The 27,622-nt window shown below is 48.7% G+C and overlaps 1 protein-coding gene across 1 annotated transcript; it reads right to left on the reverse strand.

The window, feature by feature from the left end:
- Positions 1-746: 746 nt before the first annotated feature.
- Grtp1 (growth hormone regulated TBC protein 1) lies at positions 747-23,765 on the reverse strand. The gene is made up of 8 exons (XM_051182026.1): positions 23,613-23,765; positions 23,176-23,327; positions 14,771-14,929; positions 11,481-11,605; positions 9,204-9,300; positions 3,598-3,770; positions 3,341-3,526; positions 747-969 (listed from the first exon to the last, which is right to left on the reverse strand). The coding sequence occupies exons 1-8, from the start codon at positions 23,657-23,659 to the stop codon at positions 880-882; spliced, it is 1,029 nt and encodes a 342-aa protein (XP_051037983.1). The 5' UTR covers positions 23,660-23,765; the 3' UTR covers positions 747-879.
- Between the last annotated feature and the right edge of the window lie 3,857 nt (positions 23,766-27,622).

Consider the following 27,622-nt stretch of genomic DNA (forward strand, 5'->3'; position numbering starts at 1 on the left):
AGTCCTCTTTCAGCTTTCATACTTGCTGCAAGACAAGGGGCTGAGTACTTATTTGCAATCGATGGCAGCTGCCACTGATCAAGACTTGATGATCCAGCTTCAAGAACAGCCTGACCCCAGGGGAGATTTAGTGATGGCCTGCTAGGCTGTGCTGGGTCCACTGTGGGACATTAGGGTGGGTGTTTTGGAAGGTCAGCCTACTGAAGAGCCTGTCCACTAAATGATGGGCAGCCAGGGGACTGGGGCCTTTCCAGCCCTGCTATAATGTCCATTTCTAAAAAGCAAGGGATCGCCACAAGAAACTACATTGAGCAAGTGGGCTGCTCTGTCCCATCTGGCCCTCTCAGGGCCCTGTCTACAGCACACAGTCTTGGCTAGGAAAGTATCCTGGGAAGGTGGGAGTAGGCCTTCTCCTCCAGACAGACCACATCAGAGCCACACATGACAGTCACTATTTTAACTTTCAGTTAAATAACAATTAGGAAACTCAGTGCTGACCTCTATTCAACAAAACATGTACTTCATTATCTCATATTCTTAACATCTCAGATAAAATATATATATATTTTTTCCAGTGTGTGCATACGTCTCAAAGAACAACTTGAAAGAGCATTTTCTGCTTCCACATATGGGTCCCCAGGCCCTGCCAAGGTCATCAGGCCTGGTAGGCTCATGCTGAGCCATCTCACTGGACCAAGTAATTCAATTTATGACTCAAAGATGCATAAAAAAAAATTGTAGAACACTGATTTTAAATCATTGTCTTTTAAAAGTTCACATTAAGAGTTTTATGATTTCAAGTATTTACAACAGGAACAAAGTGGCAGGAATTGGTGAAGTGTCTGTTGTGCAAGCAGCAGCAGAGTAGGAGGTGTGCACTCAGCCCTGGGTCAGCAGTGTAGCTCGGCAACTCTCCCGGAGCCTGGTGATGGTTGTCATGGACAAGCTTCCTGGTTCTGAAAATATTTTCTGGAAGAGATTCAGAACATGTTTTTCCAAACAACCCCTCTTAACATATTTTCACTTTAGTTGGCCCATACAAGGCCTTAGGGCAGGTCTCTGTGAATTAGAGGCCAGCCTGGTGTACAAAAAAAAAAAAGCTGGGAGGTAGTAGCTCATATCTTTAATCCCAGCACTTGGGAGGCAGAGGCAAGTAGATCTGAGTTTCAGGTCACCCTGGTGTATAGAGTTGAGTTCCAGGACAGCTTTTGCTACACAGAGAAACCTTGTCTGAAAAGAAAGAAAGTTGGCACATAGCAGGCAGATCAACCTGCCAAGCTTACATGGAAATGGCCTGGGTGAGGATTCCACCTCCCAGAAGATATGGCAGCACAGTGTCCTGCACTAGAAGGGTTACCCCAAGACTGTCACAGGGCTGAATACACTTCACTTTTGGTTTCTACAAATTCCAAGCAAGAACAGTGACTACCACATTGCCAAGGTTCAGAGGTCAAACAACCAAGACGCTAAGTCTTGAAGTATTACACTGGAGCTTAGGGTCAGCTTCTGCCACATGAAGCAGGAATGGAGTGCCAGCGGAGGCCAGCTGAATGGAGACCAGGCAGTTTTCTGGGCCTGTGTCACCACACATCTCAAAGCATGTCTGAGATTGGTCACTTGGCACCCAAACTTGGAGTAACTGGAGGCACACAGCATAGGCCACATTTAGCTTCTACCCATGTTTGGAGCTCTGTACACCAGGCCTGTGAGGGCAGGACATGGAGGATGCATAGAAGTCAGCTAGCTCCTGTGAAAACAATCTCCAGGAACCAAGTCATCTCCCCAGACTGCAACCATGATAACTAGAGCTGCAAAACACCATGACTTTAAATCACTCAGGAAATGGGACAATGAAATACAACTGTCAGTGAGTCCAGGTTCTTCATGGGGACAGGAACTGAGGTAATCACTAACTGCCTATAGACGGGGGCAGAGTGTCCCCCGACAGCCTCTCGATGTTTCTTGAGCTTGCAATGTCTGTGAGAGCACAGATTCTCTGCAGCCTGTTAACTGCTGGTTCTGGGAAGCCTGGGGTTTATCTGCTTTTCTTAGTCCATGCAGCTACTGTGTTTAACTTTGGGATGAAGCCCCCAAGAAGCTTATGGATGAGCCCTCTCCACGACACCCAGGACTCCCTGGCTTGGCTTCAGTGTCATGAGAGGAATGGGGAACAGGTGTGGGGTCATTTCCCAGGGTTCCTGCTGGACCTCACCACAGGTTTCTGTCCCTTTACCCACTTGGAACTTCCCACACTTCATTTCAACTACAAAAGTCAGAACCAACCCAGGTATGTGTGTATGGGCACCACCTACTCTTGAGGTATATACCCCAATGGTAATTTTTGTAGTTTTTTTTTTTTTTTTAAAGAGTTTTCCAGGTAGCCCTGGCTGGCCTCTCACATAGATGCCCCTGACTGTCCTAGAATTCAATATGTAGACCAGGCTGGCCTTGAACTCACACAGAGTTCAAGAGTGCTGGGAATAAAGGCATGAGTCCCATCGTGTGTGTCCCCCACCCATGTGCCTCCAAGGATGCTTCTTACCTGCAAGGGGCTTCAAACCACAGCTGTTGAATAGAACAGAACATGCAAGGCACCTCAGCCACATCCTCTGATTTTAGTGCTGGGTATGACCGTCCACACCTTTTGTTGACAGAGTTTCTCTATAATTTTGGAGCCTATGCTGAAACTTTGTAAACCAGGCTGGCCTTGAACTCACAGAGGTTTGCCTGCCTCTACCTCTCAAGTTCTGGAATTAAAGGTGTGTGTACTGCCGTCTCCAGTGTTCAGGGGACAGAGGCAGCCTGATCTCTGAAGTTTGAGCCTAGTGTGGTCTACATAAGAAGGTCCAGGCTTTGAAAGGAGCCCTCAGATTCTACTTCGCATGGGTTCCTGCCAGGGTCACTTAGCCTGGGTTCTGTTGGCCTCAGTCCTCCAGCCTAGATCTTACCCAGCATCATTCCCACCTTGTATTTGGCAGTTTTCAGTTGGTCCACACAGCCTGCACTCCCTAACCTCACAAATGACCCTCTTAGGTGCCAAAGATGACTATAGCTGATCAGGGGAGGAGGGAGTCTATGGCCTTCTGAAGGCTGGCAATCAACAGAGCCAGTGACTGAGCTGGCTGGGGAGATGGAGTGGAGGCCTCACTGACATGACTGCTTACCTCTCCACTGCCAACCAGTGTGAACCAGAGCAGGCTCTCCTCATGAACAGCAGTGGCCTCAGACATGAGGTCTGCAGCCCTGGACTCCAGCCATAGCTCAGGGAGGGAGGGAAGGAGGGAGCTACTCACTGGAAGATGGACTCAGGCACCAGGATCCAAGCAACCCAGAAACTTACTTGCATGAATGTGTGACACTCAGTCACAAAGTCCCCTTTGGTGATTTGTTTGAATTTGTCACAGATGTCTGGAACACTTTTGGCTTCCAATATAAATTCCTGGTGTTGCTTAATTAAGGTCAGAGCAACCCGGAAGATGATCTTGGAACCTTCATTGAACAAACAGTCCCAGATCCGTAGCACAGTCTGTAGAGACAGAAATACCCAGTCACTCTGCAGCAGCCCACACAGCCCCTGAGGGTTATCAAGGTGCTCACCTCCACTGGCAGGATGTCCACAAACAGGCAGATGAACCATCGAGACACTAGCAGGGTCCATAGCACACCATGGCCATCCATCAGGGCTGCCACCGCTGGCAACTTCATCCTCACCAGCTCTGCTAGGACCTCCTGATCCGTCTTCAGTCCCAGCATTGCCGGGCTATAGTAATCTGTCATGTAGAGGGATAGAGGAACTGAGACTCAGGTCAGTAGCATGGGACAGAGGCCCAAGTTTCCAGGTACTTGGGAGACTAAGGTCAATGCCTGCTTGAGCTACAGAGATCCAAGGACAGCCTAGTTATTTCGTGAGCCCATTTCAAAATGAAAGATAAGAAGAGGGCTCAGTGGCAGAGCATTTGCATAGCATGCACAAGGCCCCTGGGTTTCATCTTGATTTTGCGTGCGCGCGCGTACGCACACACACACACACACCTCTTCCATGGAGGAGCCTTGAGGACCCCAGTTTACTAACTAAGTCACAAGAAACAGGCCCCGAATAATTCTATGAAGTCTCAGGACATCAGATTCACAACACTGCTGAACGATGAGGAGAGGGAGTCACAGGTTAATGGGACAGTTTCAGGTTCTCAGGGCTGGGATATAGCTCATTTGGCACAGTGCTTGTTTTATCTAGCATGCAAGAAGCCCTGAATTTGACCCAGTACCGAATAAAAGTAGGTATGGTTGCACACACCTGAAATCCCAACATTTGGGACATGTAGCAATTGGCTACATAAAGTGAGTTTGAGACTAGCCTGGGCTACATGGTGGGATGGAGGAGAGCAGAAGAAATGGGGGAGTAAATGTTAGGGTGGTAAATTTTATAATCAAATTCACACAAGTGCATCCAACAGCATTTCACTTGAAGGCATGTGCTTTGCCAAAATATTTTTGGGTTTACCTACTTAATTTTTTTTTCCTCAACTTACAATTCCTTATTCAATGGAGGGGGGGATTGGCACATGAGGGTCATGCCTGCCATACACATGTAGATCAAAGGACAACTTTAAGGGCTTAGTTCCCTATGTTAAACAATGTGGGTTCTGGGAATCAAACTCTGGTAGTTAATCTAGGAGACAAGTGGCTTTGTCAACTGAGCCATCTTACTGACCTTCCTACTTATTTTTTTTAACTTTTTAGGGCACTGTTATTATTAATTTTAATGCTTGGTTTACGCTACAAAAGAAATCAGTAAGCCTGTGATAAAACAAAAAACAATGGAACACTAATTACACACCAACAGTATCTTCTCCATGAAGTGAACACACAGTCATTGTGTCATAGGATGAGCAGTCCACACTCATTTAACATCGAGGTTGGAACTGAACCATTCTACAGACATGGAGTTCCAGGGCAGCCTATCTCAAAAAAAGAAAATGGGAGGGGGAGGAAGTGGAGGGAAGGAAGGAAGGACAGTCTTTTACACATTTCCTTTGAATCTGCCTCTTGGAGCCTTTTCACCATTTGCTCTCTGCCTTGTTTCTGTTGTTAACTTATTCTGGGTGTTTCTGGGTGATGTTGGTGATAGTGGTCGTGATAGGTTTCTGAGATAGGTTCTCTGAACACCAGGATGACCTACAATTTGTGACGCTCTTGCCTTGACCTCCTAAATGCATGGATTACAAGCTAGGATTACACTCCTGGCTCTTCCTAACTGTTCATCCTGTTTAGCTGGGAGAGGCGTGTGCAAAGACAACCAGGCCGTCCCCAGCTCTGTCATCAGCTCAGCAGAGGGAAGGGTGCTGAGCAGGAACAGCAGGGAAGATTTGCAAAGGAGCATTTTGTGACCTTGGCCCTGCTTGGAAGCTTAGACCAGCTTCCAAAAATAGAGATGTTAAACTCATGCCCCGAACCCCACGGCACTGAGACGTCTCCCAGAGGAGGATTACATTAACCCACTCACCTCCACACTTTGCTACCACTCTCCTGTGGAAGCCAGTGCAGTACTACCCTCGGACGGTAGGTGTGACCACAGTGCACAGATGGCCAGAGCCATGCAGTCCTAGCTACAGGGAGTGCCTCTCCTATTCCAGGGGCATCTATGCCTTTGTTCATAGCCCCATATCCAGGCTCAGCCCCAGCATCCTGGCTGCCCCAAGAAAAGGTAGAGGTTGCCAAGTTCTGTCAGTGGTATGGTCTGCAAGTGACTACTTTTTCACTTAACACTTTTCATTCTGCATGGTTTCTAGTTGAAGATGTATGCATTCTGTGTCACACTCCACCTGTTTGGTTCCAGTCACAGGTAAAGGACATGTCAAAGCACTTAATCACAAGTACCAATGTACAGGAAGCCCACACTGGCGGGCAGAGAGGCTCTGCTGGGAATGAGGGAGCTGTCACCTTTTGTTAGCAACCACCATGGAGACCAGCTTGGCCCTGCAAGCAGCCTAAACGAAAAGAAAGAGCTGGACGTTGGTAGCGCAGGCCTGTTATTCCAGAACTTGGGAGGCAGAGTCAGGAGGACCTTTGTGAGTTCCAGGCCAGCCTGCTCTACAAAGTGATTTCCAGAACAGCCAAAAGAAACCCTGTCTCAAAAAAGAAGAGGAGGAAGGATGGAGGACGGGAGGGAGAGAACATGAACCAGCTGAATATTGTGGCACACTTTGCAATTCCAGCATTCAGGAGGCAGGACTGATGAGTTTGAGGTTAGCCCAGTCAATATACTGAGTTCCAGGCCAGCCAGAACCACAGAGGAGTTGGGAAACAGGGCTAGATTGGTGGTAGTGGCAGGGGTGGGGGATGAGAAGGAGAGGAAGAAAGAATATGAGTCATCCTTGATGGTGGCAAATGCTGTTTGGGGAGTGAAAAACAGCTGAAGTCACAAAAAAGGCAGAAAGTCCTAGTCCAGAGTTCAGGGCAGACCCACCAGACAGAATCCTTAGGCTTGGGTGGCATCAGGGTCTATAGAAAAAAGGGATAGCCTGGCCCACTGTGCTGACACATCTCACTGTAGCAGGCTGGGGGTGCCTGCCTGCAGATGAAATATTTGGAGAAAGCTGTGTACAGAGACATCATCTCCTGGGACAATGAAGAAAGCTGAGCCTTGGGGCCAGAGCAATCACATTGTATGAGCCTATGAAACACACCCTGCACACCCCAGCTGTCTGTTACCAGTGAGGGTCCCAGGTCCAGAGGTCCAGCCCTGGAGACCAGTGCCTTTCCCTTGCTGTAACCAGGGGTCATCACTCTAGGTCTGTGTCCAGACCACAGACCCTCACCCCAGCTCTACCTACCAGGACACAGCCACATCCCTAGTTAAGTGACATGCTGAGGATCGCTCCCAGATGTGAGGCTAAAGGGCGAGATGGGAGTCCAGGGACATGTGCCACCTACCTGTTCTTCATGGTAAAAGCTCAGCGTTCTTTCGTTTTGTCCTGAACCCTAGCCATATATATATATATGTATTGGCTGCACACAAGAGAGAGGGACTTCAGCCTACAGAATGTCACCTGTGTGACTAGTCCAAAAGCTACTCTGGCTGTCACAGTGCCTGCACTTGAGTCTCCTTGATCACAAGGGTAGATGAAACAAGGCATTCTGGGAGAGGCCATCTTCCCTAGCATGTCTCACGGTACACTGCCAAAACTTCTGTCTTACCAGTTAGCTATTCCTACTGGTGCCTAACTCACACATTATCACACATGTGCACCCGGGAAAAAGCAGCCCACCGAGGCTCAGTACCCAGGACTCCGTGTTTTGGGATGCACCCTGCAGTTGGAAGTGGCACTACATTCCCTTCTGCACTCCCTCAGGGTGTCCCTTCACTCTTCACCGTCCTGTCGTAGTCTCCCAGGTGCCAGGGCTACAGTGTGTGCCACCATACCCAGCATACACTGTTCTTCCTAACGCATGAGAAGAGCTTCTGTGGGTCTGAGGTCCATATCTTCCTTCCATTCCTCGATGACAGAACTTGGGAAAGTAATTGGTGATCATGAGCAATAAAAGTAACCAGACTGTAGAAGACCTCACAGTGGGAAGCAAGGGATGGAGTACATGCAGCCCCTGCACTGGGAAGCTGGGCATGGTGTACTAACTGTGTCACCAGTAAGGACCACACACTCTCTCCACACTAGAAGCAACCTCACTCGTGGCATCTTTCACTAACTGCTGACATGGGCTTTTTCCCCCCCCCCACTTGAGATGGGGTCTCACTATATTGCCTTGGATGAACGGGAACTCGCTATATAAACCAGGCTGAACACAAACTCAAACTCATGAGCTTGCCTCTGCCTCCTGAGTGACGGGATTAAAGGTTTGTGCCTCCGTGCCCTGTCTTAATTAGTGTTTCTATTGCGGGGAAACACCATGACAAAAAGCAAGGTGGGGAGAAAAGGGTATATTTGGCTTACACTTCTATATCTCTGTCCATTATAAAGGGAAGTCGGGGCGGGAACTCAAACAGGGCAGAGCGCTGTTAACTGGCTTGCTTCCCATGGCTTGCTCAGCCTGTTCTCTTATAGAAGCCAGGGGTGGCCCCACCCACAGTGAGCTAGGCCCTTTCCATCAATCATCAATCAAGGAAATGTACCACACACACTTGCCTACAGGCCAGTCTTGTGAGGGCATTTTCTCTGTTGAGGTTCCCTCTTCCCAAACGACTCACTCCAGCTTGTGTCAAGCTGATACTAACTAGCCACCTCACGTCCCTACCTCTGTGCCTCATGAACTAACAGAAGCAGCAAGATGTGCTTGCTTCTCTCCAGTGAGTCTATCCAGCATGTCCCTACCACACATCTCAGCAAGGACATATCCTGCAGTCGTGCCTCAGAACCCAGGCTCAGAGAAGACAACAGTGGATTGGCTTGGAGCTGACACATTCCCTAAGCCTGCAGTCTCATCTGTGAAATGAGCTTGACCAAAATGAACACACTAAACTTAGGCTGATGTGAAGATAGGTTTGAAGTTTAGCAGGAACTAGGAAAACAACCCAGGCCCAAGGCCACACACCCTCTCATGTTGTAAACACCCTTCTGAGGGACCAGGCACAGGGCTGGACAGGCAGGAAATCCTATCTGCCCCAAGTCATCTCCCTCAGGACAGCACTAGCTCCTCCCAGTAGCCCTCACTGCAGCCTATGGTCTACACTGGCTTTACTACACTGGCTATTCATCTCTATTAATGACTAGAAGGCAGATAGATTTGAAAAGGACTTCCAACTTACAAAGTAGCAACACTTGTCAACAGTGTGCTGGGTTCTCACAAACTGTGTAGCTCATGTGTGATAAACTCAACTACATAAAGGCCACACACACAAGGAAGGAACCAGGAGGGCACATGGCCAAAGGCAAGCCCACACCCTTAGCAGAGACCACAGAAACCCAATTCTTAACTTCGGCTTCCACAAACCGACTGTTTTCACTATATTTTTCCCTCTCCTTTTCTCTCTCCCCCCCCCCTCACTCTCTCTGTCTGTCTCTCTCCATTGTTGGGGATTAAACCCAAGTCCTTCTTCCTTCATAAAAGCCAGAAAGTGTTCTGTCCCTGAGTTACACCCCAGCCATTTCACTCCATTCTGACTGGCCAGCCAGACTTTTTCAAAGATGCCAGAAGTAGGGTGGGATGGGGTGGGGTAGGAGGTGGGGCAAAGAGAACTTTGAACCTACCAGGCAGTATTCTTCCAACAAGAGCATCCAAGAGCCAAAAAGATTCCTCTTCGTTCTTGGTGATAAGGATCAGATATCCTGCTATGAAATTCATTCCCTGAAACCAGGATGGAAAACAAACTTGACCCCGAGTTCTAGACAAGGTGCAGTGTTTTAGCTCACCACGGGTTTACATTCTTCTGCCCTTCCTGGAAATCTGTGACATTCTAGTGCAGTGGTTCTTAACCTTCCTAATGCTGTGACTCTTTAATACACTTCTTCATGTTCTGGTGGTCCCCAACAATAAAATTATTTTCATTGTCACTTCAAAACTGCAATTTTGCTACTGTTATGAACTATAAATATCTGATAGGCAGGATATCTGATATGTGGTCCCCAAAGGTGTCAAGACCCACAGGTTGAGAACTGCTGCTCTCGACCCACCTCTGCATAGCTCAGAAGAGCCCCAAGGCTAGTTGTCAGCCATTCAAAGAGGGATTGCAGCCTGGAGAACACCGACTGCCACTCAGGATATAAAACCCAAGGCTCTCTCCTCCTACTGCTGGCCTGTGGTACAGTTGGTGGTGATGAACCTGATGACCAATCTGACCAGCACAGAGCTCTGGCAGGGGGGAACCTACTAGTGACTTTATAATAGTCAGCCAGGACTGGTGACACAGTCTATATGCCCAATGTCTTAGGAAGCTGAGGTAGGAGGACCACGAGTTCAAGGCCAGCCTAGGTAAATGACAGAGACTCTGACTCAAAATAAAAAAATGAGAAGAGGCCCGTGGAATAGCTCAAGGGTAAGGCACTCACTTCTCATGTTCAACTCTCAGTCCCCCACAAAAGACAAACAACAAAAACTAGTAAGGACCATGGTGCTGACTGAAGGCGTAGGGCAATGAGATGGCAATCCCTACAAGGAAGATGCTACCTGGAAGCCAGGGAGAGGCCATGGCCCTTGAAGCTTCTGGTAGAACTAGGGACGTGTGCTCCTGTCACTACTGGGAGGATAAAGCCTTGCACAGCTTCTGTCTTCCTCCCTTTTGTCCCGTCTATACTTCTAAAATAATCATGAGTTCCTTTAGAAACAAGGGAAGAGATCCAGCTTCCCACAACAGGTAGGCTCAAGTAACATGAAATGGGCACCACAGGTGAGGTCTGTACAAAGATACACTTACCAGGAGCCAACACCCACTGCTGGGCTCACAGCCTCCAATACCTCTGTTCTGTACCTCTGCTCAGAATGTCCCCAAGAATCAGATTCCACGCACAGGTAAGATGCACAGGGGCTTGGGGGTGGCCCTGGTAAAGTGTTTGTCCCACACTTGAATTCAGGACCCCAGTACCCATGTGAAACGGCATGTGGTGATCATCTCAGTACTGGGGAGGTGGAGACAGAAGATTACCCTAGGACTTGCAGGCCAGCCAGTCTGCCTAAGTTAGCAAGCACTGGGTTGAGTGAGCGCAGAGGGTCATGTCCTAAACGCAAAGTGAAGAGTCATCTATAGGACAAGACACTTGATGTCAGCCCCTGGCCCCCACATGCAGATGTATGCACAAACTCATGACAGGCTATGTCTTGCCCACAAAGGCTGAATGAAGCTCAGTGACAAGAGAACTTTTCAGTCTTGCAAAAGATTCAAAGTCCAACACCAAAAAAGAAAAGAAAAATGGAAAGTGCAAATCCAAGGTACCATGACAGCATGGAGGCCAGTAACAGCTCTATGTTCCTGGGTCAGAGTGAAAGCTACTGGGAAAACGCCGGCGCCAGCATGGGAATGATGCTCACACAGAAGCACCTGTACAAAGTCAGCACAACTTCATCCAAAGAGAATGCAAAGCCACGTGTGATCACTTTACAATTCCCCATGTCATGGGCGAGACTGTGTCCCTGTGGTGGTTTGAAAGAAAATGGTCCCCATAGAGAGTGGCTTTGTTGGAGTGAGTGGGTATGGCCTTGTAGGAGGAAGTGTGTCACTGTAGGGGCAGGCTTCAAGTCTCCTATGCTCAAGCTTTGCTCCTTCCCATTCTGTGTCACTCAATGTCATTCCCGTTGTCTCCAGATTCCATCCTCTTCTGTTCACTGTGACAGCACAAAGTCATCCAGCAGGTGTCCCCTGCTTTTCCACCAGGGACATACACAAGCTAGGTCTACTGTGAGGGAGGTGTCCTGGCCCAGAGCTCATGAGCCAGGAACAAAGCTTGCACCTACAAAATGTCACTGCCATGAACCTGTGGCGTGTCAAACGACTCCCCCACACACATGCCAGCTCTAAGGCTCTGGGGGCTCACCTGGCAGTACCCCACACCTTGGTTGTGTAGCCCGTATGCCAGCAGCACATTGTATAGGGTCTTCTGAAGACAAGGCTCTGACGTCTTCCGGAACCTCACGTTGTCAGGGAATGTCCGGTTCAGGTCTGCACAGAAATGCACCAGTGTCACCATCAACCCCCTGCATCTGCCACGGTGGCCAGACTCTGCCTCAGATTTCAGGATCGGCACTACCTTGGCTATACCTGAGGCACCTCAGGCACCTAGACACCACCTCAGGCATGCTGTACACCTGATCTTAGCACCAGGAAAGGCAGCAGTATGGGTCCCAGTTTTCTTTCCGAATTGGGAATGGCAGGTAGCTCCCTGGAGCTATGGTCTCCTCTGGACACTCCCAGGTACCCTGTCGGCGTGGGGGAAAGCTTCCAGATTCAAAAATCAAATACACAAGACTAGGGCTGGGCATGGAGCACACCCCTCTCTAATCCTTTAATCCCAGTACTCTGAAAAGAGGAAGTCAGGTTTCTATGAGTTCAAGGACAACCTGCTCTACATAGGGGATTGTGAGTCATCCAGGGCTACATAATGGAATCCTGTCTCAACAAACAACAGGCTAGCTTTGGTAGCTCAAACCTGTAACCACAACACCCAGGAGACCAAGGCAGGATGAGCGCAGAGTTCAGGGCTAGCCTGAGCTATAGAGTGAACTGCAGTTTCAAAAGAACTGAAACAAAACACCCAGAAACATATGAAGGAGAGCAGGCCAAGACTCCCTTCAGAGATAAAATGATACCAGGAATTAAGGAAATGCACGCTCCCGGGCTCTGTGCAGAAGCTTCTCTGCCCTGCCCCTTCCTGCTGTCACAGCCCTTCACCCTCCATAACCTCCCAGACCCAAAACATCTTCCCTGGAACTGTAAACATTCCATGACGCAGATGGTCACAGGAACAGCAGCCTCTCACTACTTCAGACTACCCATGCAGGCTGTGTTCACCCTACATGGCACCTTGACTGTGACATTTCCCCCACATGTTAGGGTCTTTCTATGATGTAGGGAAGAAAGCTGAATGTGGATAAGGCTTGTGGCCCTGTTTGTGCAGCATCAAAGTGGTTCTGTGGACATGTAAAGTCCACCGTGTGGTCGTCTATGATGGTTTATCCAGACATTCAAAAGTAACCAGGCTGGGATGTGGCTTAGTTGGTAGAGTGCTTGTCTACATGTAGAAAACCCTGGGTTTGATCCCCAGCACCACATAAACCAGGCATGGTAGCATAAACCTGTAATCCCAGCACTCAGAATGTAGAGGCAGGTCTGGAAAACCAGCCTAAAATAAAGGTACTTGTCACCAAACTTGATTGGCCTGAGCTCTATCCTTGGTACCCACATAATGGAAGGAGAGCCAATTCCCACAAGTTCTTTAATCTCAGTCCTCTAACCTCCATATATCCATAGAACACACACACACACCCCCCCCCCCACACACACACTAAATAAATAAATAAATAAATGTAATTTTAAAAACGAAAAGCAAGCCAGTACGGTGGATGCGCATCTTTAATCCTAGCACTTGGGAGATAGAGACATGCAGATTATGAGTTGAAGCTAGCCTGATCTACATGGTAAGTTCTAGGCCAGCCCAGTACTACACAGTGAGGCCCTGTCTCAAAAATAAATAATTAAATGGCCACATGATAGAGCTTACACGCGTCCCACAGGATCTACATACAGTAAGAGACAAAAACAGAATGACACGTGCTAGAGCTAGAATGTAGGAGGACTGTTGTGTGAAGATGTGTCTTTGCCTAGGCACCTTCTGACTAGTTTAATAAAGAGCTAAATGGCCAATAGCAGGCAGGAGAGGATAGATGGGACTTCTGGGGAGAGAGAGGTTCTGGGGAGGAATCTGAGGGGTGAGGAATTCTCCAGCCAGACAACGGAGGAAGTGGTATGCAGGGTACTGAACAAAGGTAATGAGCCACATGGCAGAACATAGATTAATATAAATGGGTTAATTTAAGTCATAAGAGCTAGTTGGGAACAAGCCTAAGCTAAGGCCAAGCTTTCATACTTAATAAGAAGTCTCCTCATCATTATTTGAGAGCCGGTACTCCAAAGAAAGTCCGAGTGGAGAATCATTAGTGTTTACAGGGGACAGTTTCAGTTTGGGAAATAAAAAATGAACTATGATATGCATATTTTTCTACAATTTTTTTCTTCTAAAATATGCACTAAACAGAACCTTTAAACTCATTTTCCAGACAAATAGTGATAGTCTATTGTATCTAGGACACAGGAGGCTACCTGAGGACTTGGGCAGAGAACTTCAGCACCACTGGCTCTCAGAGAACCACAGGCAGAGCTTCTGTTCTGAGACCTCTGGCTGGGTTCCATATCCCTTCAGACTGCTTCAGGGCCGGCCCCCTCCACAGACTGCCTCAAATCCCCCCCACTGCCTCAGCCCCCCCAGACTGCCTCAGCCCCCCCCACTGCCTCAACCCCCCCAGACTGACTCAACTCCCCCCACACTGCCTCAACCCCCCCAGACTGACTCAGCCCTCCACTGCCTCAACCCCCCCAGACTGCCTCAGCCCCCCCCACTGCCTCAACCCCCCCAGACTGACTCAACTCCCCCCACACTGCCTCAACCCCCCCAGACTGCCTCAGCCCTCCACTGCCTCAACACCCAGACTGCCTCAGCCCTCCCACTGCCTCAACCCCCCCAGACTGACTCAACCCCTCAGACTGCCTCAACCCCTCAGACTGCCTCAACCCCCCCACACTGCCTCAGTTTCCCCACCCCCAGACTGCCTCAGCTCCCACAAGCCCTAGCCATGTGAAGGGAGGCTCAGGAGGGCAGTGGGGGCTGCAGAATGGTCCTACCCATGGCAGGAACAAGCTGTCTCCTCAGCTTCTGTGCTCTGTTAGGTAATATAAAACTCCAGCACTTTGTGTTTACACTAGTATTGTTCACTGGAGTTTGCCCTTTGGAAATGCAGCTGTAGTTCCTAAATATTAATATAATAATATTCAATTTATGTTAAACTCTGAGCTTTTGGGGATTGTAGGGTTTGTTATTGTTTGGCCTTCCTCTGTGTGTGTGTGTGTGTGTGTGTGTGTGTGCGCGTGCGCGCGTGCGCGCGCACACACGTGTTTTCTTTTTATCTTTGGTTTTGAGACAGAGTCTCTCTATGTGGCCCTGGTTGTCCTAGAATTTGCTATGTAGACCAGACTAGCCTCGAACTCAGAGATCCTCCCGCCCTAATGTTGTGCACCACCCTGCCTGGCAACTCTTGAGCATAGGCCTCCCACCTGTCCTGATGGCTTCCTCCAGGCTGGGACTACACTCTCCCTCGAGCAGTCGCCGGTAGTATCCAGGGTTCTGGTCCATCTGGGCCTGGGCACCACTCATAGCCATCCAGACACGGGCCCGGTGCTCCAGTGGGATTCCCTTCCGGACATAGCGCTTCACTGAAACCCAGAGAGACTGAGGTGAGCTAAGAGCCCAGGGGATCAGAACAGAAATAGTCCACAAGACCTCTGAAATGGAGCACACTAACCACTCACTTCTAATGCACCGACTAGCTAGAGAGGGGACAGGCTAGGTTGCAAGCTCATCTGCAACCTCTACCACCAGCCCCAAAAGCTACATACCCTCAACTCTGAGGAGAGAGGGATTCTGTCCAGCCTCTTGTTCTTGGCCCCAAAGGGCCGTACATCCTGTTCACCACAATGAGTAGACCCATTGTAGGACCAAAGAGTCCAGCTGGGGTGAGGCTCAGTAGAATAGAACGTTTGGCATGTACCAGGTCCCAGATTCAATGTGCAGAACCAAAAGAGACAAAAGTTTTAAAAGCCTAGCTGGGTGGGGGTAGGGGTAGGATGCAGGTAGAGGTGTGGATTATCTGCTGAATACCGGAGCTTCAGGTAGAGAGGCAAGGGCAAGGGACTTGGGGGATGGGCGGGGGTTACTCAAGGACCTTGAACAGCAACCAGAACTGGTCCAACCTGGAGGAAGGCAAGCAAGATGGTCAGGTGTGACTCAGCACATGGCTATGGGAGGGGGGGCAAAAGCTAGTGGGGGGCCAAAGATGTGCTCTCTGTAGACCCCAGGAGCCCAGAGGGACCGCTGCTTTAGCACAGGTCTCAATCCCTTTGGAGGTAACTCTCTCTTGCTGATCACTGCTTTATCTTGCAGGGACACTTTTATTGAAAGCAGTAAAAGCACCTGCTACCACCAAGCCTGGTGACTTTGATTTGATCCTCACAGTTGAGGCAGCTGGAGAGAACAGATGCCCACAAGGTGTCTCCACACATTCACACCCTTGTCTCATCTCACAGCTGTATCTAGGCTGGGCTGCTGCTACCTTAATGACAGTTTCAATATTTGCCTTCTTCAAAGCAAACACTCAAAGCTTTGCTGTTCGCCTCTGACATTGCATTATTTTAAAAAATCATTACTTTGGGCCCAAGAGTTGGATCAGTGGTTAACAGCACTTGTTGCTCTTGTAGAGGATCCTGGGTTCAAGTCCCAGCACCCATATGGCAGCTCACAACCATCTGTAACTCCAGGCCTAGGAGATCTGATGTCCTCTTCTGATCTCCTTGGACACTGGACATGCATGTGATACACATTTGCACATGCAGAGAACACACACACATTGAAAAAAGATTGATTACTTTTAAATGAGTGCTATAATTTGGATGTTAACTGACCCCTGCCCGTGTATCTAAAGCGTGGTCCCCAGAGCAGTGCTACTAGGAGGAGCCTTTTAAAGGTGGCATCTACCACGGTCTTTAGGTAACTGCAGGTTCTGCCCTTGAAGGACTGTGGGATGTTCTTCCTCCTCTTCCTCTCTCTCCTGGCCATGAGGTCAGTGGGGATACCCAACTCTGTCTCCTGCCTCAATATGCAAATGCCAGGCCTAAAGCAGCAGAGACAATCTCCAAACCCAGAAGCCCCAGCAAACCTTCTCTCTCAGGTATGTGTTATGGTAACAGAAAGGTGACTAATACTGAGCTGGAAAAGGGAAATAAAAGCACATGCAACTAGTGAGATCCTACCAGCCATCATGAAAAAAGAAAAAACCTGGGCTCAGAATACAGCTTAACCGTATGGCATTTGCTTAGCATGGGATCCTAGGTTCAATTCCCAGCACTACAAAAAAAGAAAAGACCTGAGGCACCATTTCTGTCCAGCAGATAAATCATAAAAAACTTCAGGTGGCCTGGAAAGGTGGGTTAGCAGGTAATGGCACTTGCAGTGAAAGCTTGGTGAGTTTAGTCCCCAGGATCCACATAAATCCATGGGGAAGGTGGAAGGAGAGAATTGACTGGACCCAAATACCTATACACACACACCCAAATACCTATACACACACACACACACACACACACACCCAAATACACACACACACACACACACCCAAATACCTACACACACACACACACCCAAATACCTACACACACACACACCCAAATACCTATATACACACACCCAAATACCTATACACACATACACACACACACCCAAATACCTACACACACACACACCCAAATACCTATACACACACACACACATACCCAAATACCTATACACACACATCCAAATACCTACACACACACACACACACACACACCCAAGTACCTATATACACACACCCAAATACCTATACACACACACACACCCAAATACCTACACACACACACACACCCAAATACCTATACACACATACACACACACACCCAAATACCTACACACACACACACACCCAAATACCTATACACACACATCCAAATACCTACACACACACACACACACACACACACCCAAATACCTATACACACACATCCAAATACCTACACACACACACACACACACACACACACCCAAATACCTATACACACACATCCAAATACCTACACACACACACACACACTAATGTTCTAAAGCTGACTATAAACTCACAGTAACAGAAACAATCTGGTATCGGTGAAGGATTAGATCAGTGGATTCATGGGACACAATAAAGAACACAGAAGTAGTTGTCCAGAGGTTGACTCAGTGGTTAAGAGCACTAGTTCCTCTTCCAGAGGATCTGGGTTCAATTACCAGCACCCACACACATGCACGAAAAATACCCATAAACATAAATTTTTTTTTTTTTTTTTTAAAAGCAATGCAGAGAAACAGGCTCACACAAAGAAAGCCAATTGCTTCTTGACAAAAGTGGCAAAGGAAATTCAGTGCAAAAAAAAAAAAGAAAAAAGAAAAACAAAAGTCTGTCCAAATAAAGAATGGTTTAAATAAACAAATAAATAAACAAACAAAAACCAAGCATCGTAAAAGTTGCAGTCAATGAAGCCCCACAGAATGGTGAGAATGCAAAAATGCACAGCCACTTTGGAAAACACTTGCAATTTCTTTTCCAGCTCCCCTCCCCCGCCTCCTTTTAACTCTGTGATCAGATAGGCCTGACACATGCTAAGCAATGAAATACCTTATGAGTTAAGCCTTTAATATAATCTAGCAATCCCAGCATTTATTTAAGAAAACCTACATTCACACCAAAGCCTATAGGCATTTTTACCATTGGCTTTCATACCCAGCGTGTCAATTAATGAGCAGATAGGTTGAGAAACACCTCAGCAACAGAAGGAATGAGCCACACTGATGCACAGCACACAAGACCCTAGATAAACCAACCGCTAGTGCAGTGGTTCTCAACCTGTGGGCTGCAACCCCCAAACACATACACACACCCCAGAGGTTGCATATCAGTATTTACACTACAATTCATAAAAGTAGCAAAATTACAGTTATGAAGTAGCAATGAAATTATTTTATGGTTGGGGGTCACCAAAACATGAGGAGCTATATTAAAGGAAGGTAGCATTAGGAAGGGTGAGAACTAGAGTCTGGTGCAATACCAAAACCAGACTCAAATGCTGCAGCCTAGCCAGGCAGTTACACAGCATCCTGGGAAGGCTGACTCAGAAATGACTGACAAGGAATGATCCATGGTATTTGGAAAGTGATGAAACTTTTACTTTTTCATGAGCATAGGAGGTGCACCAAAGAGCAGGTACCCACAAAGGTACTAGACCCCAGAGCTGGAGTTTTATACTTTAAACAGTCTGACATAGATACTGGGAGCCAAACTCAGGCTCTCTCCAAAAGCAATATGCACTCTCAGCTGCTGAGCCATCTCTCCAGCCACCCCCACCCCGCTGCTAACTTTTTCAGTTTTTTGAGATAGGACCTAGCTAGCCTAGAACTCTATGTAGAATGCTATGTGGACCAGGCTGGCTTCAACATTACTTATGGCAATCCTCCTGCCTCTGCCTCTGCCTCTGCCCCTGCCGATTACAATTAAAGTTCCGCTGGCTCTGGTTTGAATTGTAACTGTGTTTTGCTGTTTGTCTAAAATCCTTAAACTGTACATTCATAACAGTGAGTTTCACTATCAATTTTAAAAATAATTTAGTAAACAAAATAACAAAATTAAGAAAAAATAATTTAGTAATATAAGGTATTTTTGTTAATGTGTTATTTCATTTTTTTTAAGCAAAGGACAAAATAAAATAGTCCCACACATCAGTTGGAGCACTGATCAATATCTTCTCTGCTAAGGCTTCCTAGCTCCACACCCAAACCTGCCTCAGTTTCTTATCTGTGAAGCAGAAACAGCAGGCAGTCCAGCTGTTGCTGTGGCCCAGAGGCCAGTCTCCATGCACATTTTTACCTTATCTAAATTTACTGTGTGTCTTCGAGGGAATTGAAGGCAGCTTTCTTGCACTCATAGAATGAACTCCTGCTGAGGGCAGGGTTCCCCCACAGAGGTCATTAAACCCTGCAGAGAACCCCAGAGAACTCCCCAAAGAACTAGCTTCTACCTCTCTGCCCCAACCAGGTCAAGCAAAAGCCAAGCTTGGGACATTTGACAGTGAACATGCTTCCACAATTCACTTGGAGTTGAGGTGTGTGATACACTAAAGCCAACAAGGAGGACAAAGAAGCAAATGGCTCCAAGCTTGCTCTCTGAACAGAGAAAGGCAGAACAAAGGGCTGAGTTCAAACTCCCCCTGCTATAGAGAAGGCATGTTCTATTTTTGGGGGCTCCCAGTGGACCTTCACATAGGACGGGAAAACAGTTACCACTATGCCTGCACTTGGTCAGTAGTGTGACTTAAAGCTGTCATATGAGATGTCCTCTAACAACCTATGACCTAAAGCATCCTTTCTCATGTAGACAGAGGGGGCATCCTCAATCAGAAACCTCTTCTGCACATACAAAATACCAACATGGTGACATCCTCTGGCATAGCTGGTGGTCAGTGACCTCTGCATAGATGGCTTGGCCAGTAGCTGACACCCTTTTGCTATGGAAGGTGCTTGCCTTGCACAAACAAGGTCAAGAAGACCCACCTAAAGCCAGATGATGAAAAGAAACACAGGACACCTGAATATGTGGTAAAGAGAATGGAAGGAGTAATAGCCCCTTAATAGGATGTGTACTTACACCCACAAGTCTCCCCAGATCCAGATGCTTACAGACTGCCAGCTTTTCCTCTTCTACCTCAAACAGTAACTCCTTCTCCTCTTCACTCTCCTGGCAGCTGCTGAGCTCTATAGCTTGCCTGTCCTACAGTTTCCTCTCTTGAATGCCAGTAAGATGTCTTTGAGTTTCCTTCCAAACCTGTTTAAAATCTATTACCAACCCCAAGGCATGGTAATGCATGCCTGTAAGCCCAGCACTTGGGAAGCAGGGGCAGATGACGACTGTGAGTTCAAGGCCAGCCCGGTCTATATAGCAAGTTCTAAGTCAGCAGGAGCTTAAAATAGGTTATCTCAGACAAACAAAAATTTATCAGTGAAATCAAAACTTCAAAATGGGATCTCTGTGAATTTGAGGCCAGCCTGGTCTACAAATTGAGTTCAGACAGCCAGAGCTGTTACACAGAGAGACCCTGTCTTGAAAAACAAAAACCCAAGGCAGAGATGGGAGGGGGTGGTCGAGGAGGGAGGGAGGATCCGCAGATACCAATGGGTACTTACTGAAACTCAAGACTGGGTTTAACACGGAGCCCCTGGCTCCTACCCCCATACATGGACACATCTTCCTTGATCATGTGAGCTCTCTCCTAGAGATCTTGCTCTGCTCTTACACTATAGTCAACCTAGGATATCTGGCAGGGATCCCATTTCTGAAGTAACTTGTCTACTCTTGTTTTGTGCTTGATTGACCTTCCTAGCACTACAGCTTCCCTGACTATAAAGTTAGAAACAGGGACACTCTGGAACTCCCAGGACCCCCCCCCCACACCCTGCCAGAACATCAGGACAGCCTGCCTCAGGCTAAGAGTCAGCCAGGAGCCTTAAACCTGTAACCATAATTACAGCCTAATGAATATTACATAATCAAAATAATATTAAAACAAAATAATGGTTTAAAAAGTTAAATTTTTTGGGTGGAGGGGGGAGAGTTCTTTTTAGCCAGGCCTGGTGTGGTGTCCTGTACACTTAATCTCAATCAGCACTCAGAAGACAGAGGCAGGAGGACTGTTGTGAGTTTGAAACCAATCTGGTCTACATAAGAGTTCTATTCCATTCCAGCTCTGACTGCACAGTGATATACCACACACACACACACACACACACACACACAGAGAGAGAGAGAGAGAGAGAGAGAGAGAGAGAGAGAGAGAGAGAGAGAGAGACTCTCTGTGTAGCCCTGGCCTCGAACTCACAAAAATCTACTCAGAGGCTAGGATTAAAGGCATGTGCCATAAAGCCAGCTATCTTGTGTGTGTGTGTGCACACGTGGGCATGCATGTGAGTGTTTATACATGAGTATGTGTGCCCACGGAGGCCAGGGGCATTGGATTCCCAGGAGGCTGTGACCCACTCCACATGGTGCTAGAAATTGAACTTGGGTCCTCTGGGAAAGCAGGAAGCACTCTGCTCTTACTTGCTCAATGTCCTTTCCACCCAACAAGTTTTGAGGTAAGTGTTCAAAAGGAAACCAAACCAGACAACTGCGACCCAGTCCCAGTGGCTGAGGCCTGCAAAGGATCACAAGTTCAAGGCCTGCCAAAGCCCTCAGAAGGACAAGTTCTTGCTGGCATGTGTAAGAAGAGATCTGTGTGGCTGGAGAAATATCTCAATGGTTAAGAGCATTGGTTGTTCTTCCAGAGGCCCTGAGTTCAGTTCCCAACACCCACATGGCAGCTCACATCAGTCTGTAACTCCAGTTCTAGAGGATCCAATAGGCTCACACAGACATACTCCCAGGTCAAACATCAATACACATAAAAGTAAATAAATCATTTTAGAAAAAGAGAGAGAGAGAGATCTGCACAGACCTGCATCTTCCAGTGATAATCAGTCTGGCCTTACCTACCCTCCCAGCCATAGAACAGAAGTCACTTCCTGTACTAAAGGCCAAGTGCTCCTGGGGGACACATTAAGGAGTTGGCAGTGGTTACTTCTGTAGTGGTAGACTAGGTGTGGGAGAAGGAACTTCACTTTGTATCTTTCCATATAACTAAAACATTTACCATGTGCATGACCTATACATTAAGTGTAAATAAAACTTTCTAGCATTAAAAGACCAAAGAAGCAGGTGCTAGCCGGAAGCGTGCTAGCACAGAGACAGGAGGGAACAGAGTGCCCTCTCCCTTTTTTCCCTCCTAGTCCTTCTGACTGAGCCATCCAGCTCCAGAACCATCCTAATGCCCTCGGGGTTACACTGCAGGTCTGTCTACCTGGCCACCTGGCAAATGCCTGCACACAGGCCTTTAACAAATAGGAAGTCCCTATCATCTTCACAACCCAGTGAAACGAACAAAATCCCCTTAAGCAGGGAAGGGCTGTGATTCCAGCAAGGAAACAAATGGGGATCAAATATGATGTAGGGGAAGGAAAAGGAAAAGAAAAAGATTGGAAAGAAATAGTTGTCCCTGTTCAAGAGGAGGAAAGTTTGTCTCAGAATTGGACCAACCAGGAGCCCAGCCTATCTGATACTGAAGCATGAGATCTAGCTGGAGCCCAGTCCCCCACTGCAGCCCCTGCTAGGAAAAGGACATACCCAGAGCCCCACCCTGAGTGTCCCACCCTTACTCAATCTCTGTGAACTAGGCGCTGTTCTAAACCCCCTCAGAACACGAGGCTTCCTCAAGCTTCTAAGTAAGTATGGACTTTGCCCATCTTCAGTTAAGAGGGCGTGGCGACCATGGTGGAACTCCCCAGCCTGCTCTGTGGCTCCCTCACGCAGACACACAAGGCCCTCAGTCAGTGATTGGGCAAGGATCTCCTGGTGTCCCAGGAGTCGCGCTTGGGAGTAGTGGGGATCAACTATAGAGGAGTCCAGCTCCTAGGGAGTTGCTTATGTGTGAGCGCGTGCGCCAGGCGGTGTTCATAGGTCTTGACTATAGGGGTTCATGGCAAGTGCGGGCCCTGCTGCTGAGGAGTCCTATTTTAGAGAGGTCTTGCTGCAGGGGGCCAAGGCGGGTAACCACACTCGCGGGTTGCCCTATACTGAGTTCTACTGCTGGAGACTCTACTGCTGGGACTCTTTAACTGCAGCAGAGAAGCGCTACAGGAGGCCCGCCAGTCCAGAGGTCGCGCTGGGGGTCGCGCCACAGGGGGTCTGGCTGCTGGGGAAAGTCACGTTTGGTTGAATGGCTGCTAACCCAGCCAGCATCAGGCCTCTCACCTGTCAGGCTTTTTCGGATCCTGTCGCTCCCCTTTAGAAGTTTGGACCATTTGATCGCCCTCTTGGTGAGTATCACCAGGTACGTGGAAAAGAATTCTTCATAAGCTTCATAATCAAAGTCTTCCGGCCTTTCAAATCCATACGGATCGATCCTACAAACACAAAAAGAACCTGTTTCCCGAATCAAGTTTCTGCGCCCGCCGGGATGCGGCTGGGGTCCAGGAGCCACCCGACACCCCTCGGTCCGCCCCTCCGTCCATCCTCCGGTCCACCGTCCCTTCCTCTCTTCCTCCCCTCCTCCATCTCCTCCTCTCCTCCGCCCCCCATTCCCCTCTCTTCTCCCCTAGGACCGGAGCGCGTCCCCCGTGCAGCAGCGACCGGCTCAGATCCAGTCCCGGGCGAGCGCCCGGCACCACGCGAGCAGCCTCCGCACCCACCTGGGCACCCGAGCTCGTGCCGCCTGCGCGCGCTCTGCGGGATCCATGCGGAGAAGGGCCGCGGACCGCGGGACTCCAATGCAGCTCAGCCCTGAGCGCTGGACCCCGGTGCGCTGCCGGCCCCGGGGCGCGCGAGTGCTTCCGGCGGGGGCGTGGCCGAGGCGGGGGCGGGACGGGGACTAGGGGAGGGGCCAGTGTGGGGCGGGGCGGTGGGAGGACTGGGCGGGGAATGGGATGGGGTCCCTGTGGGGCAAGGGAAAGCCTAGGGACTCAGGGGGCTAGACGGGGTGCACCTGCTGCAGACTGGCACTAGGTATCTGAAAATGCATCGAGATGGAAACCTTCGCCGAGATCACAGGACCGGGATCCACTTTGCTGTCTTCTAAGAATCCTTCAAGTCTCAGTGCCTGGCTGCTTGGACTTGGGACTTCGAGTGCGAAAAGAAGAAGTCTTTGAAGGCCACCATCTATGGGCGCGCGCTTCTCCAAACCCTGGAACCCGAGATCTAGCCTTAGAATGAGTCGCTGCCTCTCTACTGCATCTTCTCGACTGGAGAAGTCCCAGCGCCGTGGGATACTGCAGGGCACAGTGCCATGGTCCTGGACTTCTTTTGCCACGGTCACCATCATTGTCAGGATCTTGAGATTTCAGATTTTGGGCATGGGAACCAGCTGACCGGTTTTCCTAGCGAGGTGAATCGGAAACCTGTGGAGACATTTTTCAGTCGTGATTCATCTACATGCCGAGGTAAGGCACTGGGCTTTGGCACCTCAGCCACCGGGGTCAGCGGTGGGACAGATTGTACATGTCAGAGAGGTGTGTGTGTGTGTGTGTGTGTGTGTGTGTGTGTGTGTGTGTGTGTGTGTGTGTGTTCCCTTGACAGATGCTCACCTTCTAGAAGTCCCTTCTAAAAGTCCACGAGATCTTCTGGTGTGGTAGGAATAACCCTCAGCTGGACTTTGGGAACTAATGTGGACTAGATAGAAGCCTCGAAGGAGCTAACAGGAAGCCTGGGGGAAAATTAGTTTAATTTTACCTAGTCCATTGGGGCCACTTGTATTGGTCTCAGCACTCTTCTCCATACACCTCGTGTGGACGAACCCGAAGGCTTTGCTGAGAATAAAGATGGCATCCACGGGACCCAGACCCTGTCTCTCAGTCACACAAGTTATCTCCAGGCCTTTGTTTCATTTTCTATAGTTTGTGAGACTACTGTAAGACATGTGGAGAGAATGTCGGTATGTTTTTTTTTTTTTTTACTTTTTTACCCTCTCTTTGCTTTGACCAAAGTGTAATAAACAAGTTTTTTTTTTCTTTTTCTTTCTTTCTTTCGTTTGTTTGTCTAGACAGGGTTTCTCTGTGGCTTTGGAGGGTGTCCTGGAACTCACTCTGTAGACCAGACTGGCCTCGAACTCACAGAGATCCGCCTGCCTCTGCCTCCAGAGTGATGGGATTAAAAGTGTGAGCCACCAATGCCTGGCTTACAAATTTTCTTTACTAAAGTTTGGTGCCTCATCGTTCTTTTATTTATTTATTTGTTTGTTTATTTCTGTTTATTCTATCTGTCTGTCTATCTATCTATCTGTCTATCTATTAAGATAGGGTCTCATTGTGTAGCTCTGGTTGGTCTGCAACTCACTATGTAAACCAGGCTGGTGTTGAACTCTGACAGATCTGCCAGTTTCTGCTGCACCCTACCCCTTCCCTGGGTTTAAAGGCATGCTGGGATTAAAGGCGTGAGCCACCATGTCTAACTCCGTCCTTCTTTTATAATGCATCAAGAAATGAACCTGGGGATCCAGTTAGAGCCACAGCTGATGAAATTTAGTGCTGGCATGAGCAGAACCCCAGATTTCAAACTGATGCCCAGTTTGCTTGATGCTCCTGGGGAAAACTTACAGAGATCCCCACAGCCTAGTTGTGAATGGCTTTTTAACACCAGGTGTCCTTTCTCCCAGGACTGACAGACCTGCCAATCCCCCCTCTGGGACTCAGAACCCACAGGCAAGAAGGACCCCCTTCTTTCCCAGTCATGACTTTCCCCTTGGCCTGGGCACAGAGCTGGAGTGCTGTTTACCAAGAGCTCTCCATATATCTCCTCCTCCTTGTCCTCCCCTTCCTCCTCCATATTTGCTTCTCTCCTCATCTTCTTCTGTATGTATGTATTTAGGTTTTTTGTTTGGGTTTTTTGTTTGTTTTGTTTTTTGAGACAGGGCCCTTCTATGTAGTCCTGTGTCCTGGAGCTCACTATGTAGACCAGGCTGGCCTTGAATACACAAGAGATTCTCCTGTCTCTGCCTCCCAAGCCTGTTTTCTGTTTTCTTCCCTGAGATAGGCTGTTACAGTCAAAACAAATAAAAGACAAAACTCTGTCAATTCTGACAGCCCCCCCTCGTCCCTTTTCTATGTACTACTGGCACCCTCTCTCCAGCAACCCAGCCCAAATGGCATCTTCAACACCCCTCTATCTGCAACTCTCGTCCTTCTATTGATGGAGCTTGGGAGTCCCATCTCAGTCCTTCCTGTGGTCTTGGAGAAAAGCCTGGCCTGTGGCTCTGATGCAGACTGGGAAACATCCATGATCCTCCGTCACTTGAACTTGAGAATAAAGGCATAATCTCCACTGTGAGAGTTTTGTGGCCAGCTATGGCCATAGGGCTGGATGAGGCACTAGTCAGTGAGATAAGAATATCTGTCCTGTGGGAAGGCTGGGGAAGGAAGATACAGGGCTCCAGTAGAGGGTGAATATGACCCTTTTGTCCCACGAAGTACCCACACGGAAACCTAAAGGCCATGTGCCCCTGAGGGAGCCCCATCCCCCACACCAACTATCTTAACATAGCCTGAGCCATGGTGCCCCACAGTGATAGTCCATTCCCTCCCTCCCCAGTCCTAAGCCACCCTTTGAGGCATGAAGTCACTCTAAAGCCTTGGATGGGCAACACTGGGCAGTGAAGTCTGAGAGAGACCTAGCCTTGCTTTAGGAGTTAAGCATTTCTGAGGCTATTCCCTCAGACAGGTCCAAGATGGGTGGGTGGATGGTGGGTGGCTGGGGGTGGATGGTGGGTGGCTGGGGGTGGATGTTGGGTGGGTGGGTGGGGCCCTGGTGTAGAAGAATGAAGATGGCAACAACTGAATCCACTGGCATATCTTCAGTTCCAATACCTAGATGGCCAGCCAGGCATTGTCAGCTCCTTGATGCCCTCCCTCTCCCCTCCCCCTGCCCCATCTTCCTTCCCTATTGCTGTGAGGACACCATGATCACAGCAACTTATAAAAGCAAGACTTTATTGGGGTTGCAATGCCAGGGGGTGAGCCCGTGGCCATCGTGATAGGGAATATGTCTGCAGGTGCAGCACTGAAGCAGTACCTGAGGCCTCACACCTCACAAGCAGGACGCAGGGAGCTTGCCAGGAAGGGCCTGGGCAGGAATCCTGGAGCCCACCCCCAGTGACACACCTCCTCCAGCATGGACAACCTCCTGATCCCTCCCACAGTCCCGCCAACTGGGACCAGGTATTCAAATATGTGAGCTTCTGGAGGCATTCTCATGGAGAGCCCCCCCACCCCCTCCCCCCCCCCCACGGGTGGAGGAGGCAGGGCTGTGGGGACTGAGGGAATCGGAACTCCTAGGGCTCCTTGAATCTGGGGCCAGTCTGTCTCTTGTACACCAACCATTACAGAACTTTCAAAACAGGTAATGGGGTGGGCTGCCTATATTTTCTTCATATAAATTACAGAGTAAAATGTCTGAAACCCTAGGGGCTACAGGTTACATTGTGTGGCACCGTAGGTCCTTTTCTTCCTTCCTTCCTTCCTTCCTTCCTTCCTTCCTTCCTTCCTTTCTTTCTTTCTTCCCTTTCTTACTTTTAAAGATTTATTTATTTGTCAAGTATACAGTGCTGTGTGTGCATGTACCCCTACAGACCAGAAGAGGACACCACATCTCATTACAGATGGCTGTGAACCACCATGTGTTTCCTGGAATTGAACTCAGGACCTCTAGAACC

The sequence above is a fragment of the Phodopus roborovskii genome, unplaced genomic scaffold (genome assembly GCF_943737965.1).
Source record: "Phodopus roborovskii unplaced genomic scaffold, PHOROB, whole genome shotgun sequence".
In the NCBI taxonomy this organism is placed as follows: Eukaryota; Metazoa; Chordata; class Mammalia; order Rodentia; family Cricetidae; genus Phodopus; species Phodopus roborovskii.